Below are 22,550 nucleotides of genomic sequence, written 5' to 3'. Positions count from 1 at the left end.
TCACTCATCTTTAACTTGTTTTAGGTTACTTAACTCAGAAAGCAGTGCATGAAGCTAAATCAAATCCATGAGTTTACCATCTAAAATTTACACAGAGTTTTACAGTTTAGAAAGCAATTTGAAATATATTATCTCATTTGATTTGCTCCTTGCAACAGCCCTGTGAAAGAGATGCATTAAACATTATAATCCTCAAATGACACACTATGTAAAAATATTTGTGAACTGGAAAGTACTTTACATAAATGAGCTATTACTGCTTTACACATGAGGAAGCCAGAGGAGGCATGTGATTTGCCCAAGGTCACATAGTTAAGGGGAAAGCTAGGGCTCAAACCAAGAACTTCTGGCTTAAATTTAGTACTTTTGTCTAGTTTGGTCATCACATGAACTAACTTTGCACAGAGAGAAGCTGTTTCATGGATGTAAACTCCTAATCCATCTGGACATCTCAAAAACATTTGCCATGGGGAACTAGGCAAATGGATATAGATGGCTTAGCAAAACTCATTACCACTTCTGTAAAAATAACTCAGTATCATTACCTATTTGCAATATCAAACACATTTTTAGAAACTCTTGAAAAGAATATATAATAATGGGCAACAAGTTGTCCAGGGACAAAACCTGAAAGAGATATGAACAGCTGCGTTTAGCCCATTTCTCAGTAACAATTGATTAACACTCGAAGATAAAGATTAGTTGCAAATACTTTTACACTTTCTACGGACCCAGGAGTTATGCCCCAAAGGAAGGTACAGGGGGTAAAAGACTGCCAAATAAATATTCCAAAGTCTTCTTTACTCTGAGCCACAATCTCTCTCCAAATACATTGTCCTCTATCACGTTGGTTATCTTGTAGAAAATACACATCATCTGGGAAACCTTCTTTAATTGACCTTATTTTGACTACATTTGAAATTAACACATGGATGTTGAAACAACTTGAAATGGAGGAATTTATTATGTTCATTCACTCCAACATTCATTTGCCAAATATTTCTTGAGTACTTACTTCATGCAAGGCACTAAACTAGGCACACAAGATAGAATATGAACTAATCAAACACAGCCCCTGCTTTCACCAAGCTTACAGTCTAGTGCTGCTTTTATGTGGTCTTCAGGAGTCTTTTATGTTTCCTAGTCCCCCAATTAGATTGCATGTTCTCTATGAGCAAGAACTATATACTTAAATTTTCTAAAGCACTCTTATAGCACCTTATACAAGGCTTTCTACATAGCAAACGGATAAACTAAAAGAGAATTCTTGACTCCATAATCTGCATTTTATTCTACTCAATCCATCCAGTATGGTTTCAGAGTACAAATTATTTAAAATTCATAGGATATTGAGCCTGGGATGTCAAAAGGTCCAATACGCCTACAGCAAAGGGGGCAAGATCCAATGCAGCTAGCTGGGAATATCTAGACAGGAACCTGGGTCCTAGCACTGACCTTCTTAATAGGGAAGAGAATCAGGCCAAGTGGAGGTGAAGAATGCCCTCTATCCTGCATTATCCCTCAGGAGAAAATGGTGCTTTAACTATAGAACTTACAGCTGTGAGCCCCAAGACTGTTAAACAGAAAAGTACAAGGGAATACCTTGACTGCTGAAGAGCATCTTCCCCTACTGCCAAAGAGAGAGCATAACAAAATGGTGCCCCACACATTCTACAGGACCAATACACAAACCTAGTTAGACACGGTGGGGCAATAAAAAGAGCCATGGATTCAGAATCAGAAGATGTGTGTTTGAGTCCAAATTCTGCCACTAATCTGGCAAGATGGCACTGGGCAAGCCAGGTATCCTCTCTAGGCCTCAGTTTCCCCACCTGTAAAATGGGAATAATAACCTCTGATTTGTCTACCTCATAGAAATATTGTGAGGTTCAAATGAGACATAGGCTATGAAAGCCCTTAAGAAACTGTAATGTACTACACAAATCCTAAGATTTGTATCTATGAGGATATCCAAACTCCCAGAGGAGTGTCTCACATCAATCCAGGAATCCTCATTGCCTCCTCCTTCTTGCACCACCCACAACACCTAGGTCAACACCTTCTCACATCCCCAAATTCACAGAAATAGCTCACCGTACAAATTTTAAAAGGCAAGTACACTAATTCCTGAACTCCAAGAGGCTGAAAAGGGAAGAAGGGCAGCCATGTAAACCATTTCCCCTCCTCATCTTGACATGCCTCAGTTCTCCCTGTCCAAGCGTCAAACTACAGAGAGGCCAACAGAGAGGGGGAGGGGAGCTTGAACCGGCCATGTATCCTTTGTGGTTGTCTGCCTCCTCTTCTCCACTGCCAAGTCAGTTCCCTGTCTAGGGATTGCTGAACTAATCTAAACAGGACTCTGAGGCAATACAGAGATTAGTGTTTGGGAGAGAGAGATTATATGCATTTTAGGCCACATTCCACAGCCGAAAGGAAATTATTATTAGCATGGATAACCAAAGGTTGACTGGACACAGAGAAAGCAACTGCTCTCACAAATATTCTTCCCTATGTATCTCTCCAATAACATTTTTTCCAGGCCCAGTCGTTTCATTTGCGTGTTCAGTCCTCCAACCACCCATCAATCTAGTTAGGATGTGTGCAGAGCACACAAAACTCACCCCCCTCAAGATTTTCAAGGAGAGAAGGGTTAAGAAGGGGTAGGGGAGGGAGGGAAAAGGCAGACACCTTACAAAGTTGTCCAATCATTTGGAAGAAAGAATTAAAACCACACTATAACATTACCAGTGATACAGGGAAGGCTGGGCAGACTCTTGAGGAAAGGGGGATCATGTGCTCAGACTCAGTGCCAGAGCCTCTGCCTATCAGGCCTAAGAGCCCAAAACAACTCCTTCCAGCTCTAGGCAGAGGGAAGGCCCATTTTGCAGGGTCAAGCTTATTAAAAAACGGCTTGGAAGATTAAACCGAGAGTATCAGCTGGTTGGCAGGTCTCAATTTAAACTCTAATCTTGGAGTGGAGAAAATTCTAATGTGACCTATGCATTTTGCAGCCGTATCAGTCACTGGTAACAATCCAGACCTATATGGGTGCAGAGGGTGTTTCTGTCCCATTACTCAGGCCAAGAACATCCTCCTCATACTAGAAATGGGATCCACCTCCCATCACCAAACCCCACCATTCCCTGACAACCAGCCTGGTGGAGGCCCACGCCCCTGCCAGGGCCCTTCCCCCTGCAGCTCCAACACCTAAAGCCAGTCCCAATCCATCCCTGGGCGGGGGTCACATGACTGGGCTTACGCCTGCCTCCTACCCCAAAGCTGGCAAGTTGGGAGGACCCAAATTCGGCCTCTAGCCTGGCAAAAAGTCAAAGGCCAGTGGAAGCATTTCCCCCCTCCTTCCCCTCTCCTGGCTTCACTGTTTATTGCTTATATTAAAAAGACACTGAATCAAAAGCTATGTTTTGAACATGGACACACACAGAGAACACAAATAGACATGCCAACCTTCCCCAGAGACCACTGCTCCTAACCCACTAATTCCCACAGCCCAGCCAGACCCTTATTTTGCAACCTTTTATCAAAATGCAATACCTTCCCTCCCAGTCTTTCCTTTAGTAAGTGTTGAAAAACCAAATTATTAGCAAACCTACCTGTCTATGCTCTGGGGTAACCTTACACTCATGGTTTCTCAGTGTCTCCACGGTTCCAGAATCCTGTAGCTTTGGTATCTTGATCAGGACTGAAGCACTTGCAATTTTTAAGAAAGGTGAGAGGAGGGCCTCCCAACTTGAAGATTGAATCCTTTTTCCTCCAGTTCTCAGGACCCTGGTAACTGACGCTCCATTCTACTTCTACCAGTTAACATGGTCTCCTTTCTTAGCCCCTTTTCCCCTCCCCCCTCTTAAAAAAAAAAACTGAAAGGAAAAGAGGAAAAACTATGACCTTCTTAGAAACCAAAAACCCAACCACAAATCTCTTCAAGGTTAGCACTATGGGCTAAAAAATGAATCACAGAAATAATGTGCCTTCAAAATATCACTCTTAACTGCAAAATACAAATAAAAAACATCCTTTAAATCCAGTTTTCCCAGCTGTCCTTCTGTTGGCAAGAGATCCACTGGCTCCAAAGAGTAAAAAAAAAATAATTTTCTGGTCTCTAATGCTTAAAATGACAACAGTAGATATATTTGAGGAAAGGGAAAAAATATGAATAAATCCTAAATGGCACTTGGAAAAAATCTAGCTGATTTGCACAGTAAAAAAAAAAATAAATAAAACCATATAATAGTATGTACACAACAGCACTCCTTCCAAGTCCAGCGCAACCCTGGGAACAAAATTTATGGATTTCTTTAAAAAAAAAAAAAAAAAAAGCTTTTAAAGGTTTTGAAATTCTTAAATGAGCCAATTGCACCAAAAAGAAAAAACCAAAAAAAACTCCTGAAATGCAATGCTTTTTTACCTTTAAAATGGTAGCAATAATCACAAACCAAAGAGAATCTCTGAAAATATTCTCTCCTTTTCTTTTTCCTTTAAACTTGCAGGTTCCTCCACCTATCCTAGCCTGATTCTCAGACCCAGCCTACGTTCGGCCTTTTTCTGAAAGACAATTTCCTGAGTTAGTTCTGCCGTTTGGCTTCTCCACATCCAGGCTCCGAAAATTTCTCTTGACTCAGCCTCCATGAAACGGAGGTTTCGCTTCCTCCTGTTCCCCCTTCCCTCTCTCTCGCCCGGCCAGAAAAACTGCTCCCTTATTATTATTATTCTTCGTTTGGATTATTATTGTGGATTTGAGTTCGGGGTGGGATTTTCTTCCACACCAGCCTCCTGGAAAATCCGACCGCCTCGCTTCTCTCGGCCTCTCTTTTTCCTCCCTTTCCGCCCCTTGCCTAATCTCGCAGGCAGAAGCCCACCGTGGCTCGCGCAGGACGGCCGGCCCGGCCTCCGGCTCCCGGCCCCGCTCGCCCGCTCGCCCCACGCCCGACAGCCGTGCTCCGGCCTTCACGGCCGCTCGGGAGAGCTCAGGCGCAAGCAGGGAAGGCGGCGGCGGCAGGCCGGCAGGGGCGGCCGTCCGAATCCCGGCGTCGCGGCCGCGCTCGCCTCCTTCCGGGCCCCTTCCCCCTCAGCTCGCCGCTCGCTCGGGCGCAGGCCCGGCCGGCCGCCCCCTCCCCGCGTTCTCCTCCCTCCTCCTTCCCTGCGAGCCTTTCTCCTTCCCTCGCTCCGGCCGGGGGGCGGGGCCGCAGGCTCCTCCTCCTCCTCGCCGCGCTGCCCGCCGCCCGCCGGCCTTTCCCCTCACGCCGAGGCGGCCGGGGGATGGGGGCGGGACGCTGACAGCCCTCTCGGGTCTTTCGGCCGCTGCTCCCGCCTGCCTACCCGCCCCTGCCCAGGCCTCCCTGCGCGCCCTCCCCCCCTGCGACCTCTCGCCGTCGCTCCTCGGCCGGTCCCCGCCGCGGCCCCTCAGTCGCCGGCCTTGCCCCTCCGCGCGGCCTAGCTAGTTCCCGGCTTAGCTGGGTCCCGGGCTTGGCCCGGCCCGGCTCGCAGGGGACCCCGGCCTCGACCCCGCAAGGCACCGCGCCCCGTACTCCCCGCCGCCGCCACCACGCCTGGTGCCCGCTTTTCCGCGGGTGCTCTTCCCCCTTTTACTGACTTATGCTCAGGACCCGACCTTTGTTTCTTAGCCTCTTCCCACCCAGCCACGGTGCCGGCGCGCTGTGCCCCTCCCCGCGGGTGCAGGTTTACCTGTGTGCGTTCACCGGCATCACCCCTGCTCTCCGCACCACAGCTCACCCTCTCTCCACCCCTTTTATGACCGTATGTTTTCAAAAATTTGTCGCGGCCTCCGTGCTTCTCAGGAGTTCTTTTAACTGTTTTCTCTCGTTTCTGTGGCCCTTCCCACTTCTAACACTACCGACTTTGTGGGGAGATCCTTCGCAGTTTCTTCTCGGGTTGGTTTGGGCATCTTAATACCAGCCTGTGTAAAGTGTTTTTGAACTCTGTGGAAGAGCCTTTCCGGGACAATTTTTCATAACCCCCTCTCGTAGAATCACAGTTTTTAAATCTTTCCAAGTAACATGACATTAGTCAGAAGGTCCCAAGCATTATGGTTAAAAATAATTAAAACAAAAAGGAAACTTTATTATTAAGACTGGGGAGTTAACTTTGTCTTCTTGCCTAGGTAGAGGCTATTGTAAAATACTCCGCAGGCAGTGGTGTGTTTGCATATGGTTCTCCCACTTCCACACTACCTGAATTGTTCTTGGGGTGAATATATGTATATGTAAATTTCCCATATTCATAAGCTCTGAGTGACCCCACCAGTGTTCGCAGTGGTGGATATGCAAATAGCAAGAGGAAAAAGAAACTAATAAACATCAAGTGAAGACCTACTATGAACCAGGAGCTTTCTCTAAATTATGTCAGGTACAGGTTGGCAAATAACAGAAGGACATGCTGCCTTCACCCCATCTCCACCAATCCCTAGGCCGGACCTCCCCAAAACAGGTGGTCTGCCCCCCATCTGAAGCACCACAGTTCAGATTTGCTGCTGACTTTATTGTCTTCCTTTTCCATACTACCTGCAAAGAATGATGCTCCCAAATGTGGACACTAGCTCTGTGGTGATAGACCAGTGGTCCCCAAATATTTTTAATAATGTTTTCTTAATATGTAATATTTAAATAAACAATTATTTACGTGTATTTTATTGCATACCGTATTAAAACATACCCTAGTGTAGAAATATTAAAAGGTTGAAATAAAGTACATTTTAAAAATCATACTTTTTAGTGAAAGTTAATGGCTGTCATAATTGGAAAAGAAGCTTGTCAAAGATAGGTAGATTTAACTGGAAGAAGTACATCCTTGATTCCATTTATTAAATCATAATATTCATTTTCCAATCCATTCACCAATGAAGCAAAGACTTTTATTTGAAATTCAACTACTAAATTTACATCTTAAATCAATCCCTCTTGAATGATTGGAAGGTGTCATATTTTTATATTTTTAACAAATGGGTTCGAACCATTAAGAAACTTCATTTAGATTTACAAACAGGTTTAAAATTCTGTTTCCTAGTTTTTCAAGTGTGCAGGCAAAGGTTTTCATAGGTGAAACACATTGTTTTTGGTAATAAAAAATCACAATATAGGAACAATTTCCAATCATCCATGTTCAATTTTTTTTTTTTTTTTAACAAGAAACATCTTTATTTTAGTCTTCAAAGAAGAAATTCTTTTCTTCTTTTTCCAGGATAACCAATCATCCATTTTCAAAATGCTTTCTCCACAAAGTATGTGTTTCTTTAGAAAATCAGTGACTTTCTTACTCATCGATAAATTGTCATCTTCAACTTGAAGGGACAGATTAGGTGGAGTTGTTTTGTTCTTTTTGTTATTTGTTTTTGCTTTTGAAAGTAAGTGCTAGGTAGCATTCTCTTGACAGCCATTCTCGTCATTCATTCAGCCATTTCACAGAACACTGCGAAATAAAAATGTAAGTCTCTTCTATGTTCAGTATCTTGGCTTAGGCCTTTCCTGGGAGATTGTCAATCTGCAAAGCAAAGATTCTCATGGTCATTCTCCCTGTCGTTACAAAGAATTGTAAAGTTTGTAGCAATTAGCAGGCTTATTTTTGTCCAGTGGTTGGTATACATTACAAAGAAAATGAATCTCAACTGTGTTGTTAACCTCTGGTTCCTGGACACTTCTCACATACTGCATGTGACAGATGACTTCTGACATAGTGACTAAGTGAGAATGCTAGGTCTTTAGTATTAGTAAAGCTTCAATAATTATTTTTGCTATAACTAAATATTATTATGAGTGCATTCTGAAGTATTTTCCCCGTGCACACTATTTTATCTCCTTGCATACTCCACTTTGAAGACAACGGGGTGGCTTTGACAGGGTAGAGTTCCCTGAAGTTAGCTGGCCATTTAAGTGAACTGCAAGTCTCAGTTTAGAAAACAAAATAGATTAGATTGTGCTCAAGGCAAACTAGGTTGTAGGAATCTGGAGGTAGCTGTTAATTAATAGAAAGAGTAGCCGGTGCGGTGGCTCACGCCTGTAATCCTAGCACTCTGGGAGGCCGAGGTGGGAGGATCGCTCGAGGTCAGGAGTTGGAGACCAGCCTGAGCAAGAGTGAGACCCCCCCCACTCCCGTGTCTACTAAAAATAGAAAGAAATTATCTGGACAGCTAAAAATATATATAGAAAAAAATTAGCCGGGCATGGTGGCGCATGCCTGTAGTCCCAGCTACTCGGGAGGCTGAGGCAGTAGGATCGCTTGAGCCCAGGAGTTGGAGGTTGCTGTGAGCTAGGCTGACGCCACGGCACTCTAGCCTGGGCAACAGAGCCAGACTCTGTCTCAAAAAAAAAAAAAAAAAAGAAAGAAAGAAAGAAAAAGAATGAAAAGAAAAGAGTACTAGAGATTAGGAGTCCAAAGGACTGGGTTTATTCTGGGTTGTATCCCTTTCTAGCTTTGTGACTGCCCATCTGCAGGTTGAAAGGATTTAGTAAGATCAAGCATGGACTCTGTAAACTATAGAGTGCTGGGCAGGAAAGTCGGGATAAATGTTAGGAAATAATACCTTAAATGAACATAACCCTTTTAACCATTCCCCACAACACTGTTATTAAATAGATGAATTCTTTCGTATGACCAACATCCTATGGGATAGGTAGGGCACTAGTTATTATATGCATTTACATTACAGTTAAGGAAACTATGGCACAGAGAGGTTTTAGATAATTTGCATGAAATCCCATACTTGATACATTGAGGCTACAGTTCATATCTGATCATCTTTAAGTGGTGAGAAGCAAGGAAAAAATGCGAGTATGGTCTGACTTTTATTTGCTAGGAGGGATTCTAGAAACTTAATACTTAATAGCCGAGGGAGATCTGTGATGGAAAACCTTGAATGGTTCACAATGTGAATTCTAGAGAAGCAACTTCTCATTCATGGGCAGACATCCTTAGCCAAAACTGGGTTTTGTTTTGTTTTGTTTTGTTTTAAGACAGATGGAATCCAGGTTGTAGTCATTCTCCTTCTAAGGTGCCATTAAGAGACAGACCGGGCAAAATCACTGCTGGAAAGATAATGCCACTATTTTATTGGAGATCTTTTATTCCTTTTAAACCTTTGTCAGTTGGGAAGATGATGTGGAGAGGCTTAATTAAGGTATTGTTTAGCCCTATGGCTCAGAAAATTCTATGGTTTATTTTTTACCTGATTTAGATTTCTCTAGAACTCTCTGGGTAGCCAGAATAACCAATCTTAAAACTTCTGTCACAGGTGTCATTTCATTGTCACTCAGAATATTATGTTCATTCAACCTGTTGAGTTCCCAATAAAATTTTAATATGAAGCAATACTACCCCAAACATCTATAGTGCTTACTATATAAATACTGTTCCAAGCAAACTACAAGTTTTAACCACTTGATCCTCTCAGCAACCTTTTAAGTTAGGAACTATTATCACTGCCATTTTCAGATGGAGAAATAGAGGCCTAGACAGGTGAAATAACTTGCACATGGTCACAGAGGTGGGAACCCAGGCAATCTGGCCCAGGGTCTGTGCTTGACTATCACTGTGTTGCTTCTATGCAACAGGCACTATGCCAGGCACTGGGGAAAAAAGATAAAACCAAAGAACAATGCATAGGCAGAACCTTCTTAGAAAGATAGAAGAAGTACAGGGCTTGTTGAGAGAGACTGGGGGTGGTGGAGCCAGAAATAGAGTTCAGGGATTTAACTCCCCAGGGCCCTAGAGAGTGCTTTTTCCCAGGGTGCAATGACCAGCATTTTTTTTTTTCTTATTGCTGCCAGTTCTATGTCTCCCCTCTCAGTGTCCCTTGACTTATTTCCCCCAGGGATTTGCCCCCTCATCCCTCTTGAGGATCGCAAGGCATTTAGTGGAGAAGAAGCTTCTCACCTGAACTCCCACTGAGAGGAGGTATACATTGTCTGCAGGGTCACCTCCCCGGTGTGCACTTCAGCCTTCCAAGCTTGGTACCTGCCTGTCTATGGTTACCTTAGAAACCAACTCTCTCCCATCACACCCCTAGAAACTGAAACGAATTGAATAACAGGGAAGGTGACAAGATGAATTGTAAAAGAAAATGTGTGAAAGAAAACCAGTTTTAGACTGAAGGCTAATATTTTAGGAAGTAGGTATGTTACATGTGTGTTTGTGTGTTTTATTTCCTCCCAGTAAGAAAAAGTTCCCAGGATCAAATGCGAGAAACAAAAAAGGTAGAGATGCCAAGAGGAAGATGATAAAAAAACTGCCCGAAACCTGTTTTAAAAACTTGAAACTATTCTTTTAAAAAAATTACAAAAACATTTTTATTGACATACAATAAATTACATATATTTAAAATGTACAATTTGGTAAGTGTTGACATTTCTACATGTGGAACTGTCAGCACAATCAAGATAATGAATATATTTACTTATTACCTCAAAAAGTTTGCTTTTGCTCCTTTCTAATTCTTCCCAGCGCATCTCACTGGACCCCCTCTCCCATCCTAGTCCCCATGTAATCACTGATCTGCTTTTTGTTTCCATAGATTAGTTTGCATCTTCTGGAATTTTACATAAATGAAATCATATAGTAGCTATTCTTTTTGGTATGCCTTCTTTTACTCAGCATAATTATTTTCAAATTAATCTACATTGTTGAGTATATTTATTTTATTTATTGTTGAATGGTATTTTTAAAATTTCGATTTCTGATTGCTTAACTGCTACAGTTGTTTTTGTATATTGATCTTGTATTTTGCAATCTTGTAAACCCACTTAGATCTAGTGGGTATTTTTTAGAGTCTATCAAATTCTCTATGTAGATAAGCGTGTTATTTGAAAATAAAAACTGTTTTATTCTTTTCTAATCTGCATTCCTTTAATTTCTTTTTCTTGTCTTATTGCACTAGCTAGAACATCCAGTGCAATGGTGACAGACTTAGAAAGAGCAGACATCCCTGCTTTGTTTTTCATCTGAGGGGAAGGCATTTGTTTTTATAACCATTAGATATGGTGCTATCTGTAGGTTTTTCATAGACTCTGTTAATATCAGGTTGTAGAAGTTCCGTTCTGTTCCCAGTGTGCTGGGAGTTTTATCAAGAATAGATGTATGGGCCGGGCGCGGTGGCTCACGCCTGTAATCCTAGCACTCTGGGAGGCCGAGGCGGGTGGATTGCTCAAGGTCAGGAGTTCGAGACCAGCCTGAGCGAGACCCCGTCTCTACTAAAAATAGAAACACATTATATGGACACCTAAAAATCTATATAGAAAAAAATTAGCCGGGCATAGTGGCGCATGCCTGTAGTCCCAGCTACTCGGGAGGCTGAGGCAGTAGGATCGCTTGAGCCCAGGAGTTTGAGGTTGCTGTGAGCTAAGCTGACGCCACGGCACTCACTCTAGCCTGGGCAACAAAGTGAGACTCTGTCTCAACAAAAAAAAAAAAAAAAAAAAAAAAAAAGAAGAATAGATGTATGCTCCAGCCTGAGCAAGAGCGAGACCCCGTCTCTACTAAAAAAAAAAAAATAGAAAGAAATTATCTGGCTAACTAAAAAATATATATAGAAAAAATTAGCCGGGCATGGTGGTGCATGCCTGTCGTCCCAGCTACTCAGGAGGCTGAGGCAGAGGGATCACTTAAGCCCAGGAGTTTGAGGTTGCTGTGAGCTAGGCTGACGCCATGGCACTCACTCTAGCCCGGGCAACAAAGCGAGACTCTGTCTCAAAAAAAAAAAAAAAAAAAAAGAATAGATGTATGCTAATGTACAACTTGAAAATTATAGTTAAAATTGTATTGAATGAGGAATCCTTGTCAAATAAGTAGATTTTAGCTGCTCTTGTCACACAAAACAAGTAACTATGTGAGATGATGGATATGTTAATGTGTATCACTATAGTGACCATTTTACTATCTGTATGTATCATATGACATCATGTTATAAACCTCAAATGTATACAATAAAATTTATTTTTTTTAAAAGATGTATTTTATCAAATTCTTTTTCTGTATCACTTGATGTGATCATATGGTTTTTCTTTGTTAGTCTGTTGAAAATGGTGAATTTTCAGTGTTGAACCAGGATTGAATTTCTGGAATAAATTCCACCTGGTCATGATGTATTAACCTTATTATATATTATTGGATTTGATTTGCTAAACTCTTATTTAAAATTTTTACATCTGTGTTCATGATAGATAATAGTCTGTAGCTTTTCTTTTCTTGTAATCTTTTTGTCTGGTTTCAGAGTAATACTGGCTTCATAGAATGAGTTGGAAAGGATTCCTTCTTCAATTTTATAGAAGAGTTTGTGTAGAATTGGCGTTTTTTCTTCTTTAAATGTGTGATAAAATACTCCAGTGAAGCCATTTGGACCTGAAGTTTTCTTTGTGGTAAAGTTTCAAGTAAAATTTAATCTTTTTAATAGATATAGGTCATATCATCTAAGTTGTTGGATATATCAGCATAAAGTTATTTATACTATTAATGTATTACCTTATTAACATGTATAAAATTTTATATCTCCTCTTTCATTTCTATTTGTAATTTTTTTCACAGTTAGTCTGACTATAGGTTTATAAATTTTATTGATCTTCTCAAGTAACCAGTTTTTGGTTTCATAGATTTTTTTTTTTATTGTTTTTCTATTTCATTGATTTCTGTACTGGTCTTTCTAGTTTACTTTCTTCTGCTTACTTTGGATGACATTTGCTTTTCTTTTTCTAGTTTCTTGAGGTTGAAACTGAGGTCATTGATTTGCATCTTTTTTTCTTTTCTAATACAGGCATTTTTACATTATATATTTCTTTCTAACTACTGTTTTACCTACATCCCACAAATTTTGATGTGCTGTATTTTCATTTTCATTCAGTTCAAATCCACGGGGTATTTAGAAATGAATTATTTAGTCTCTAAATATTTGGAGATTTTCCAGATATTGTTCTTTTATTAATTGCTAAGTTAATTATATTGTGGTTAGAGAACAAAATTTGTATGATTTGAATCCTTTTAAATTTGTTGAGATTTGTTTTATGACGCTGAATATGGTCTATCTTGGTAAATGTTCCATGTATTTGTTTGCTGTTGGATGGAGTGCTCTAATACGTGTCAATCAGGTCAGTTTGGTTGATAGTGTTGTTCAAGCCTCTTATACACTTACTGATTTTCTCTTTACTGGTTCTATTGATAATTTTAAGAGAGAGAGAATAGAAGAGAGAGATATTATTGCTTAAACTCTATAATTATGGATTTGTCCCTTCTTCCCTTCAGTTCTATTCATTTTTGCTTCATGTATTTTTAAGCTCTGTTATTTTTTATTATTATTTTTATTTATTTATTTATTATTATTATTATTTTTTTTTTTTTGAGACAGAGTATCGCTTTGTTGCCCTGGCTAGAGGGGGTGCTGTGGCATCAGCCTAGCTCACAGCAACCTCAAACTCCTGGGCTTAAGCGATCCTACTGCCTCAGCTTCCTGAGTAGCTGGGACTACAGGCATGTGCCACCATGCCCGGCTAATTTTTTCTATATATATTTTAGTTGGCCAGATAATTTCTTTCTATTTTTAGTAGAGACGGGGGTCTCGCTCTTACTCAGGCTGGTCTCGAACTCCTGACCTCGAGCAATCCACCCGCCTCGGCCTCCCAGAGTGCTAGGATTACAGGCGTGAGCCACCGCGCCCGGCCTTATTATTTTTTTTGAGACAGAGTCTCACTCTGTTGCCCGGGCTAGAGTGCCATGGCATCAGCCTAGCTCACAGCAACCTCAGACTCCTGGGCTCGAGCAATCCTCCTGCCTCAGCCTCCCGAGTAGCTGGGACTACAGGCATGCGCCATCATGCCCGGCTAATTTTTCTATATATATTTTTAGCTGTCCATATAATTTCTTTCTATTTTTAGTAGAGACGAGGTCTCACTCTTGCTCAGGCTGGTTTCGAACTCCTGAGCTCAAACGATCCACCCGCCTTGGCCTCCCAGAGTGCTAGAATTACAGGTGTGAGCCACCGCGCTCAGCCTTAAGCTCTGTTATTAAGTGCCTAAATGGTTAGGATTATTATATTTTCTTGATGAATTAACTCCTATATCATTATGAAATGACCCTCCCTAGCCCTGATAATATTCTTTGCTCTGAAATATGCTTTATCTGATATTAATTTAGCCACTCCAATTCTCTTTAAATTAGAGTTATCATCGTATATCTTTTTCCCACCCTTTTATTTTTAACTAATTTCTGTCTTAATATTTAAAGTGGGTTTCTAGTAGGTAGCATATACTTATGTCTTGTTTCTACCACCCTGTTAGTCTGACAATCTCTGCCTTTTAATTGAATTGTTTAGCACATTTACAATTAATGTGACTATTGATATGGTTTGAGTTTAAATCTATCATTTTGCTATTGTATTTCTCTTTGTTCCATCTATTCTTTCCTCCCGTTTTCCTTCTTTTGGACTAAATGAGTATATTTTTATTGTGGTAAAATATACATAATACATATAACATAAAACACAGCAAGACCCTGTCTCTATGAAAAATAGAAAAATTATCTGGTGGTTGTGGTGTGTGCCTATAGTCATAGCTACTTAGGAGGCTGAGGCAAGGTGGATTGCTTGAGCCCAGGAGTTTGAGGTTGCAGTGAGGTATGATGACTCCACTACACTCTATCTTGGGCAATAGAGTGAGACCCTGTCTCAAAAAAAAAAAAAACCACACACACACATATATATATCACATAAAATTTACAATCTTAACCATTTTTAAATGTACAATTCAGTGGCATTAAGCACATTTACAATGTGTGTAATAACCACCACTATGTATTTCCAGAACTTTTTTCATCATCCCAAACAGAAAGTCCATACCTATCAAACGATAACTTCCCATTTCCACCTTCCTCCAGCCCATGGTACCTCTAATCTACTTTCTGTCTCTATGAATTGGCCTATTCTAGACATCTTATATGAGTGAACTCGTATAATATTTGTCCTTTTGTGTCTGGTTTCTTTCACTTAGCATAATGTTTTCAATTTTTATTCATGTTGTAGCATGTATCAGAATGTTATTACTTTTTCTGACTTCGTAATATTCCATTGCGTGTATATTCCACATTTTGTTTATCCGTTCATCTGTTGATGGACACTTAGGTTGTTCTCACATTTTGGCTATTACAAATAATGCTGCTATTAACATTGGTGTACAAATATATGTTTAAGTCGCTGTTTTCTATTCTTTTAGGTATATACCTAGGAAGAAAATTCCTAGATTATATGGTAGTTCTATGCTTAACTTTTTGAGGAACCACCAAACTGTTTTCCACCGTGGCTGCACCATTTTACATTCCTATCATCAACACACAAGGATTCCAATTTCTCCACATCCTTGCCAACACTTACTGTTTCCTGTTGTTTTGATAATTGCCATCTTAGTGGATGTGAAATGGTATCTCATTGTGGTTTTGATTTGCATTTCCCTATGATTAATGATGTTGATCGTCTTTTCATGTGCTTAGTGGTCATTTGTGTACATCTTCTTTAGAGAAATACTGTCCATGTCCTTTGTCCTGTTTTGAATTGGATTGTTTGTTTCCTGGTTGATGAGTTGTTGGAGTTCTTTATATATTCTGGATATAATTGCCTTGTCAAATATACAATTTGCAAATATTATCTCCCATTCTGTGTGTTGTCTTTTAACTTTTGTGATTGTCCTTTCATGCATAAAAGTGTTTAATTTTGATTAAGTCTAATTTATCTATTCTTTTGTTGACTGTGCTTTTAGTGTCGTACTCAAGAAACCATTTTGAAATCCAAAGTCATGAAGATTTTCTCCTCTGTTTTCTTCAAAGAGTTTTTTGTACTTTTATCTCTTAAATTTAGTTCTTTAACTCACGTTGAGTTAATTTTTGTGTATGGTATAAGGTAAGGGTCCAATTCTGTTCTTTTGCATGTGGCTAACCAGTTTTACCAGCACTATTTGTTGAAAAGATTTCCCTTTCTACACTGAATGGTCTTGGTACCCTTGTCAAACATCACTTGACCATATATGTGAGAGTTTATTTCTTGGCTCACTATTGTATTCTATTTTATTCTATGGGTTTATATGTCTATTCTTATGCTAGTACCACACTATTTTGATTACTGTTGCTTTGTAGTAAGTTTCAAAATTTGGAAGTTTGAGTTCTCTAACTTTGTTCTTTGTCAAGATTGTTTTGGCTATTTAAGATCCCTTGAAATTCCCAATAATTTTATGATTTTTTTCTATTTCTACCAAAAAAAAAAACAAAAAACAAAAAAAAAAACCCACAACTCCCTTGGGATTTTTATAGAGACTGCATTGAATCTATCGATTGCTTTGGGTATTGTCATCTCAACAATATTAAGTCTTCCAATCCATGGGATGTCTTTCTATTTGTTTAGGTCTTCTTTAATTTCTTTCAGCAATGTTTTGTAGTTTTCACTATACAAGTCTTTTGCCTCCTTGGTTAAATTTACTCCTAGGTATATTTTTTTGATGCTCTTGTAAATAGAATAGTTTTCTTAATTTCATTTTGAAATTGTTCATTGGTAGTGTGTATAACTACAACTGATTTTTCTGTGTTGATTTTATACCCTCAAATTTGCTGAATTCGTTAGTTCTAACAATTTTTGTGTGTGTGTTCTTTAGGGTTTTCTACATATAAGATCATGTCACCTAGTAATAGAGATAATTTTACTTCTTCCTTTCCAATTTGGATGCCTTTTATTTCTTTTTCTTGCCTAATTGTTCTGGCTAGAACTTCTAGTACTATTCTGAATAAAAGTGATGAATGTGGGCAAACTTGTCTCACTCCTGACCTTAGGGGAAAACTTCCAGTTTTTCACAGTGAGTATGCTGTTAACTTTGGGTTTTTCATATATGACATCTATCAGGTTGAGGAATATCCCTTCTTTTCTTAGTTTACTGAGTGTTTTTTATCATGAAATTGTGTGATATTTTGTTAAATGCTTTTTCTGCATCAATTGAAATGATCTTGGGTTTGTTTTCCTAATTGTATCAATGAGATGTAGAAATATAACATTGATTGATTTTTGTCTGTTGAAACATCCTTGCATTCTGAGAAAAAATTGCACTTGATCATGGTGTATAATCCTTTTATTATGCTGCTAAATTTAAAAAAATGTATGAAACAACAGTTCTCAAGAACAGGCAATGAAGGATAATGATTCCTGAGAGGTGGAAAACAAATAAGGCAAGCCCTGCTGTTGCTCCAGCTTACTTCCTGGACAAATTTTCCAGGCCAAGGCAGAGGGAGGTTAGAATTCCAGTGGTATCCCTGAGGTGAGGAGACCAAACTGGGAGTCCAGAAGAGCAAGGTGGCTAGAATTCCCAGGCCAGAGTGTCAAAAAGGAGATTGTTGCACAGAGAGAGGACTTCAGAGACATCAAGAGGGTCGCTTTTGTGTATTCAGCTGAGTTTAGATCAATCCATGTATGTGAAGAAATTACCCTAAACTGAGGAAAGAACTACATGAAAGGATTAGAAAGAATAATCCTTTAAGGGCCAGGGATGGTGTCCCTTCTCACCAACCAGAGTGAAAGATCTCATAATTCAAGGTAGAGTATACAGAAGGGTCTAACCTCAATAATGGAGGAAGGGGGAATCACCCCCTAGACTACATATAGTCCTGATTCTACCTAACAAAGATTAAAAGAACAATCTGAAAGTTTCAAACTGTTTCCAAGAAACTTAACTGTATTCTATAGCAAAATTCAAGTATATAGGAATACAAAAATATCTAGCACCCAACAAGGTAAAACAATGTCTGATATCCAATAAAAAATTTCCAGGCATATTGTCTGGGTGTGGTGGCTAATCCCAGCACTATGAAAGCCTGAGGTGGGAGAATCACTTGAGGCCAGGAATTTGAGACCAACCTGGGCAACATAGGGAGATACCATCTCTACAAAAAAAATGTTAAAATTAGCCAGGTATAGTGGTATGCACCTGTAGTCCCAACTACTAGGGAAGCTGAGGCAGGAGGATTGCTTGAGCCTAAGAATTTGAGGTTACAATGAGCTATGATCAGGCCACTGAACTCCAACCTGGGTGACAGAGAAGCAAGAAATTATGGCCCATAATGAGGGGAAATATCAACTGATTAAAAATAACCCAGAAATGATACGTACAATCATTAGTACACAAAAAGAATCATTATAATTGCATTACACACGTTCAAGAAACTAAAGGAAAGACTGAGCATCTTAAGCATAAACCTACAAGAGATTTTTAGAGAACCTAACTGAACTTCTTGGAATGAAAACTACAAGATGGAGAATTCACGGGATATGTTTAACAGCAAAATAGACGTAGCAGAAACTATCCAAAATGAAACCTGAAGAGAAAGAAGACTAAACAAAGTATTAGTGAGCTGTGAGACACTTCAAGCGGTCTAATATACATAAATTAGTCTCCAAAGGAAAGGAAAGAGATGAGGGAACAGACAAAATTATCCGAAGAAAGAACAAAAATTTCCAAATTTGATGAGAACTATAACCCACAGATCCAAGAAGTTCAATGAACCCCAAGTGCAAGAAACTAGAAGAAGACTACACTAAGCACAACATAATTAAATTGCTTAAAACAAGTGATAAAAAGAAAATTTTGAAAGAAACCAGAGGGAAAAAAGACACAATATATAGGGAGGAATAAAGAGAGGGATTACAGCAGATTTATCATTACAAAAAAATTGCAAGTTACAAGATAGTGACTTGCAACACCTTTACACTCTTACCCCCCCTTTTTTTAAATTTCATCTTATTATGGGGGATACAGAATTTCAGGTTACATATGTTGCCCATGTACCGCCTGTCCCCCCAAGTCAAAGCTCCAGGCGTGTCCGTTCCCCAGACAGTGCACATTGCACTCATCGTGTAGGCATACACCCATCCCCTCCCCCCTCCCCCCACCTCAGTCTGATATCCCATTGGTATCGTTCCCAGATGTGAATTTAGGTGATGATCAGGGAAAACAATTTTCTGGTGAGTACATGTGATGCTTGTTTTTCCATTTTTGGGATACTTCACTTAATATAATGGGTTCCAACTCTCTCCAGGAGAACCATAGAGTTGTTGTGTCTCCGTTATTTCTAATAGCTGAGTAATATTCCATGGTATACATATACCACAGTTTACTAATCCATTCATGTATTGATGGGTATTTGGGTTGTTTCCACATCTTTGCAATTGTGAATTGTGCTGCTATAAACATTCGGGTACATGTGTCTTTGTTATAGAATGACCTTTTTTCCTTTGGGTATATGCCCAATAATGGGATTGCTGGATCAAATGGTAGGTCTACTTGAATCTGTTTAAGATATCTCCATAATGCTCTCCACAGGGGTTGCACTAGTTTGCAGTCCCACCAGCAGTGTATGAGTGTTCCTGTCTCTCCACATCCACGCCAACATGTGTTGTTTGGGGATTTTTTGATAAAGGCCATTTTCACTGGAGTTAAGTGATATCTCATTGTGGTTTTGATTTGCATTTCCCTAATGATTAGGGATGTTGAGCATTTTTTCATATGTTTGTTAGCCATTCTTATATCTTCTTTTGAGAAATTTCTATTCATGTCATTTGCTCACTTTTTGATAGGGTTGCTTGATTTTTTCTTGCTGACTTTCCTGATTTCTAAATAGATTCATGTTATCAGTCCTTTATCTGATGTGTAGTATGCAAAAATTTTTTCCCATTCTGTAGGTGGTCTGTTTATTCTCATGACTGTTTCTTTGGCTATGCAGAAGCTTTTTAATTTAATCAGGTCCCATTCATTCATTTTTGTTGTTGCTGTGATTGCCTTAGGGGTCTTCTTCATAAATTCTTTGCCTAGGCCAATGTCTGTAAGAGTCTTTCCTATATTTTCTTCTAGAATTCTAATCATCTCACACCTAAGGTTTAAGTCTGTTATCCACCGTGATTTGATTTTTGTGAGAGGTGAAAGCTGTGGGTCCTGTGTCAGTCTTCTACATGTGGCTAACCAATTTTCCCAGCACCATTTATTGAATAGGGATTCTTGTCCCCAGAGTATGTTCTTGCCTGCTTTGTCAAAGATTAGGTGTCTATATAAGGATGGTTTTATATTTGGATTTTCTGTTGTGTTCCACTGGTCTGTGTCCCTGCACTTGTGCCAGTACCAGGCTGTTTTAAGAACCACAGCCTTGTAGTATAGTTTGAAGTCTGGCAAATTAATACCTCCCATTTTGTTTTTATTGCTTAAAATTGCTTTTGCTATTGGGGTCTTCTCTGATTCCATACAAAGTGTATAATTATTTTCTCTATGTCTGTGAAAAATGATGTTGGTAGTTTAATAGGGATTGCATTGAATCTGTAGATCACTTTGGGTAGTATAGACATTTTAACAATGTTGATTCTTCTGATCCACAAGCATGGTATATTTTTCCACCTATTTGCAAGTTCTGCTATTTCTTTTCTCAGTGTTTCGTAGTTTTCCTTATAGAGGTCCTTTACCTCTTTAGTTAGATATATTCCTAGATATTTTATTTTCTTTGTTGCTATTTTGAAGGGTATTGAGTCTTTAATTTGGTTCTCCGATGGACTGTCATTGGCATATATAAATGCCTCTGATTTTTGTATGTTGATTTTGTAGCCTGAGACTTTGCTATACTCGTTAATCAATTCCAGGAGTCTCTTGGTTGAATCCTGGGGGTTCTCCAGATATAACATCGTATCATCAGCAAAAAGTGAGAGTTTGATCTCTTCTTTCCCTATTTGGACTCCCTTGATTCTGCTCTCTTGCCTGATAGCTCTCTCAAGGACTTCCAATACTATGTTGAAAAGTAATGGCGACAGTGGGCAGCCCTGTCTGGTTCCAGTTCTAAGTGGGAATGCTTTCAATTTTTCCCCATTCACTATGATGTTGGCTGTGGGTTTGTCACATATGGCTTGTATCATTTTTAGGTAGGTTCCATCTATGCCTATTTTGTTAAGCGTTCTTATCATAAAAGGGCGTTGAATTTTGTCAAATGCTTTTTCTGCATCTATTGAGAGGATCATATGGTTTTTGTTTTTGCTTCTATTTATGTGGTGAATTACATTTATAGATTCACGTATGCTGAACCACCCCTGCATCTCTGGGATAAAGCCCACTTGGTCGTGGTGGATTATTTTTTTGATAAGCACTTGGATTCGATTTGCTAGTATTTTATTGAGAATTTTTGCATCTATATTCATAAGAGAAATTGGTCTGTAGTTCTCTATTTTTGTTGCATCCTTTCCTGGTTTTGGTATCAATGTTATATTGGCTTGGTAGAACGTGTTGGGGAGAATTCCAATCTACTCAATATTGGAGAATAGTTTATGTAGGATGGGCACCAGTTCTTCTTTGTATGTATGGTAAAATTCGGGTGTGAACCCATCTGGACCAGGGCTTTTCTTTTTGGGAAGGTTTTTTATTGCTGTTTCGATTTCAGTTCTTGATATTGGTCTATTCAGGTACTCTATTTCTTCCTGGTTGAGCCTGGGAAGGCTATGTGTTTCTAAAAATTTGTCCATTTCCTCCTCATTCTCCAGTTTGTGTGCATAAAGATTCTTGTAGAATTCATAGATGATATCGTGTATCTCTGTGGCATTGGTTGTGATTTCTCCTTTCATGTTCCTAATGGAGGTTATTAGAGATTTTTCTTTTCTGCTCTTGGTTAGTCTAGCCAGAGGTGTGTCTATTTTGTTTATCTTTTCAAAGAACCAACTTTTTGTTTTATTAATTTCCCTTATGGTTTCTTTGTTGTCCTTTTCATTTAATTCTGATTTGATCTTAGTAATTTCTCGCCTTCTGCTGGGTTTGGGGTCATTCTGTTCTTCTTTCTCCAGCTCTTTGAGTCTATTCATTAGGTTGTCTATTTGCAAGTTTTCTGTCTTTTTGATACAGGCATTTATGGATATGAATTTTCCTCTCAGGACTGCTTTAGCTGTGTCCCATAGATTTTGATAAGTTGTATCTCCATTGTCATTTAATTCAAAGAAATTTTTGATTTCCGTCTTGATTTCTTCCTTTATAGAATAATTGTTCAGGAGAAAGTTGTTTAGCTTCCATGACTTTAAGTAGGAATGAGGGTTTCTGTTTGGGTTGATTATTACTTTTATTCTGCTGTGATCTGAGAAGATGCATGGTATAATTTCTATTTTTTTAAATTTTTTAAGACATGCTTTATGTCCTAGGATACGGTCAATCTTAGAGAATGTCCCATGAGCTGATGAGAAGAATGTATATTCTGTGGACTTTGGGTAGAATGTCCTGTAGATGTCAGTCAGGCCCATTTGTTCTAGCATTCTATTTAAGTCCATTATGTCTTTGTTTATTTTCTGTTTAGAGGATCTGTCCTGTACTGTCAGTGGGGTGTTAAAGTCTCCAGCTATTACAGTATTGTTATCTATCATTGGTTCAGATCAAGTAGGGTTTGCTTTATGAATCTAGGTGCACCTAAGTTGGGTGCATATATATTGAGTATAGTCACGTCTTCTTGTTGAATTATGCCTTTAACCAGTATATAGTAACCATCTTTGTCTTTTATTACTTTTGTTG

The 22,550-nt window shown here is 39.3% G+C and overlaps 1 protein-coding gene across 1 annotated transcript in view; it reads right to left on the bottom strand.

Annotated features, from left to right (window-relative positions):
• ARHGEF11 (Rho guanine nucleotide exchange factor 11) overlaps window positions 1-4,136 on the bottom strand; it is a 109,245-nt gene extending 105,109 nt beyond the window's left edge. The window contains exon 1 of the mRNA XM_069480386.1: window positions 3,612-4,136. Within this exon, the coding sequence (XP_069336487.1) occupies window positions 3,612-3,643 (32 nt within the window). The 5' untranslated portion in view covers window positions 3,644-4,136. The remainder of the gene's footprint in view (window positions 1-3,611) is intronic.
• Between the last annotated feature and the right edge of the window lie 18,414 nt (window positions 4,137-22,550).

This window comes from Eulemur rufifrons, chromosome 8, assembly GCF_041146395.1.
Source record: "Eulemur rufifrons isolate Redbay chromosome 8, OSU_ERuf_1, whole genome shotgun sequence".
Lineage (NCBI taxonomy): Eukaryota > Metazoa > Chordata > Mammalia > Primates > Lemuridae > Eulemur > Eulemur rufifrons.
Note: the sequence above shows the minus strand (reverse complement) of the source record. Positions and strands in the feature narration are given on the sequence as shown.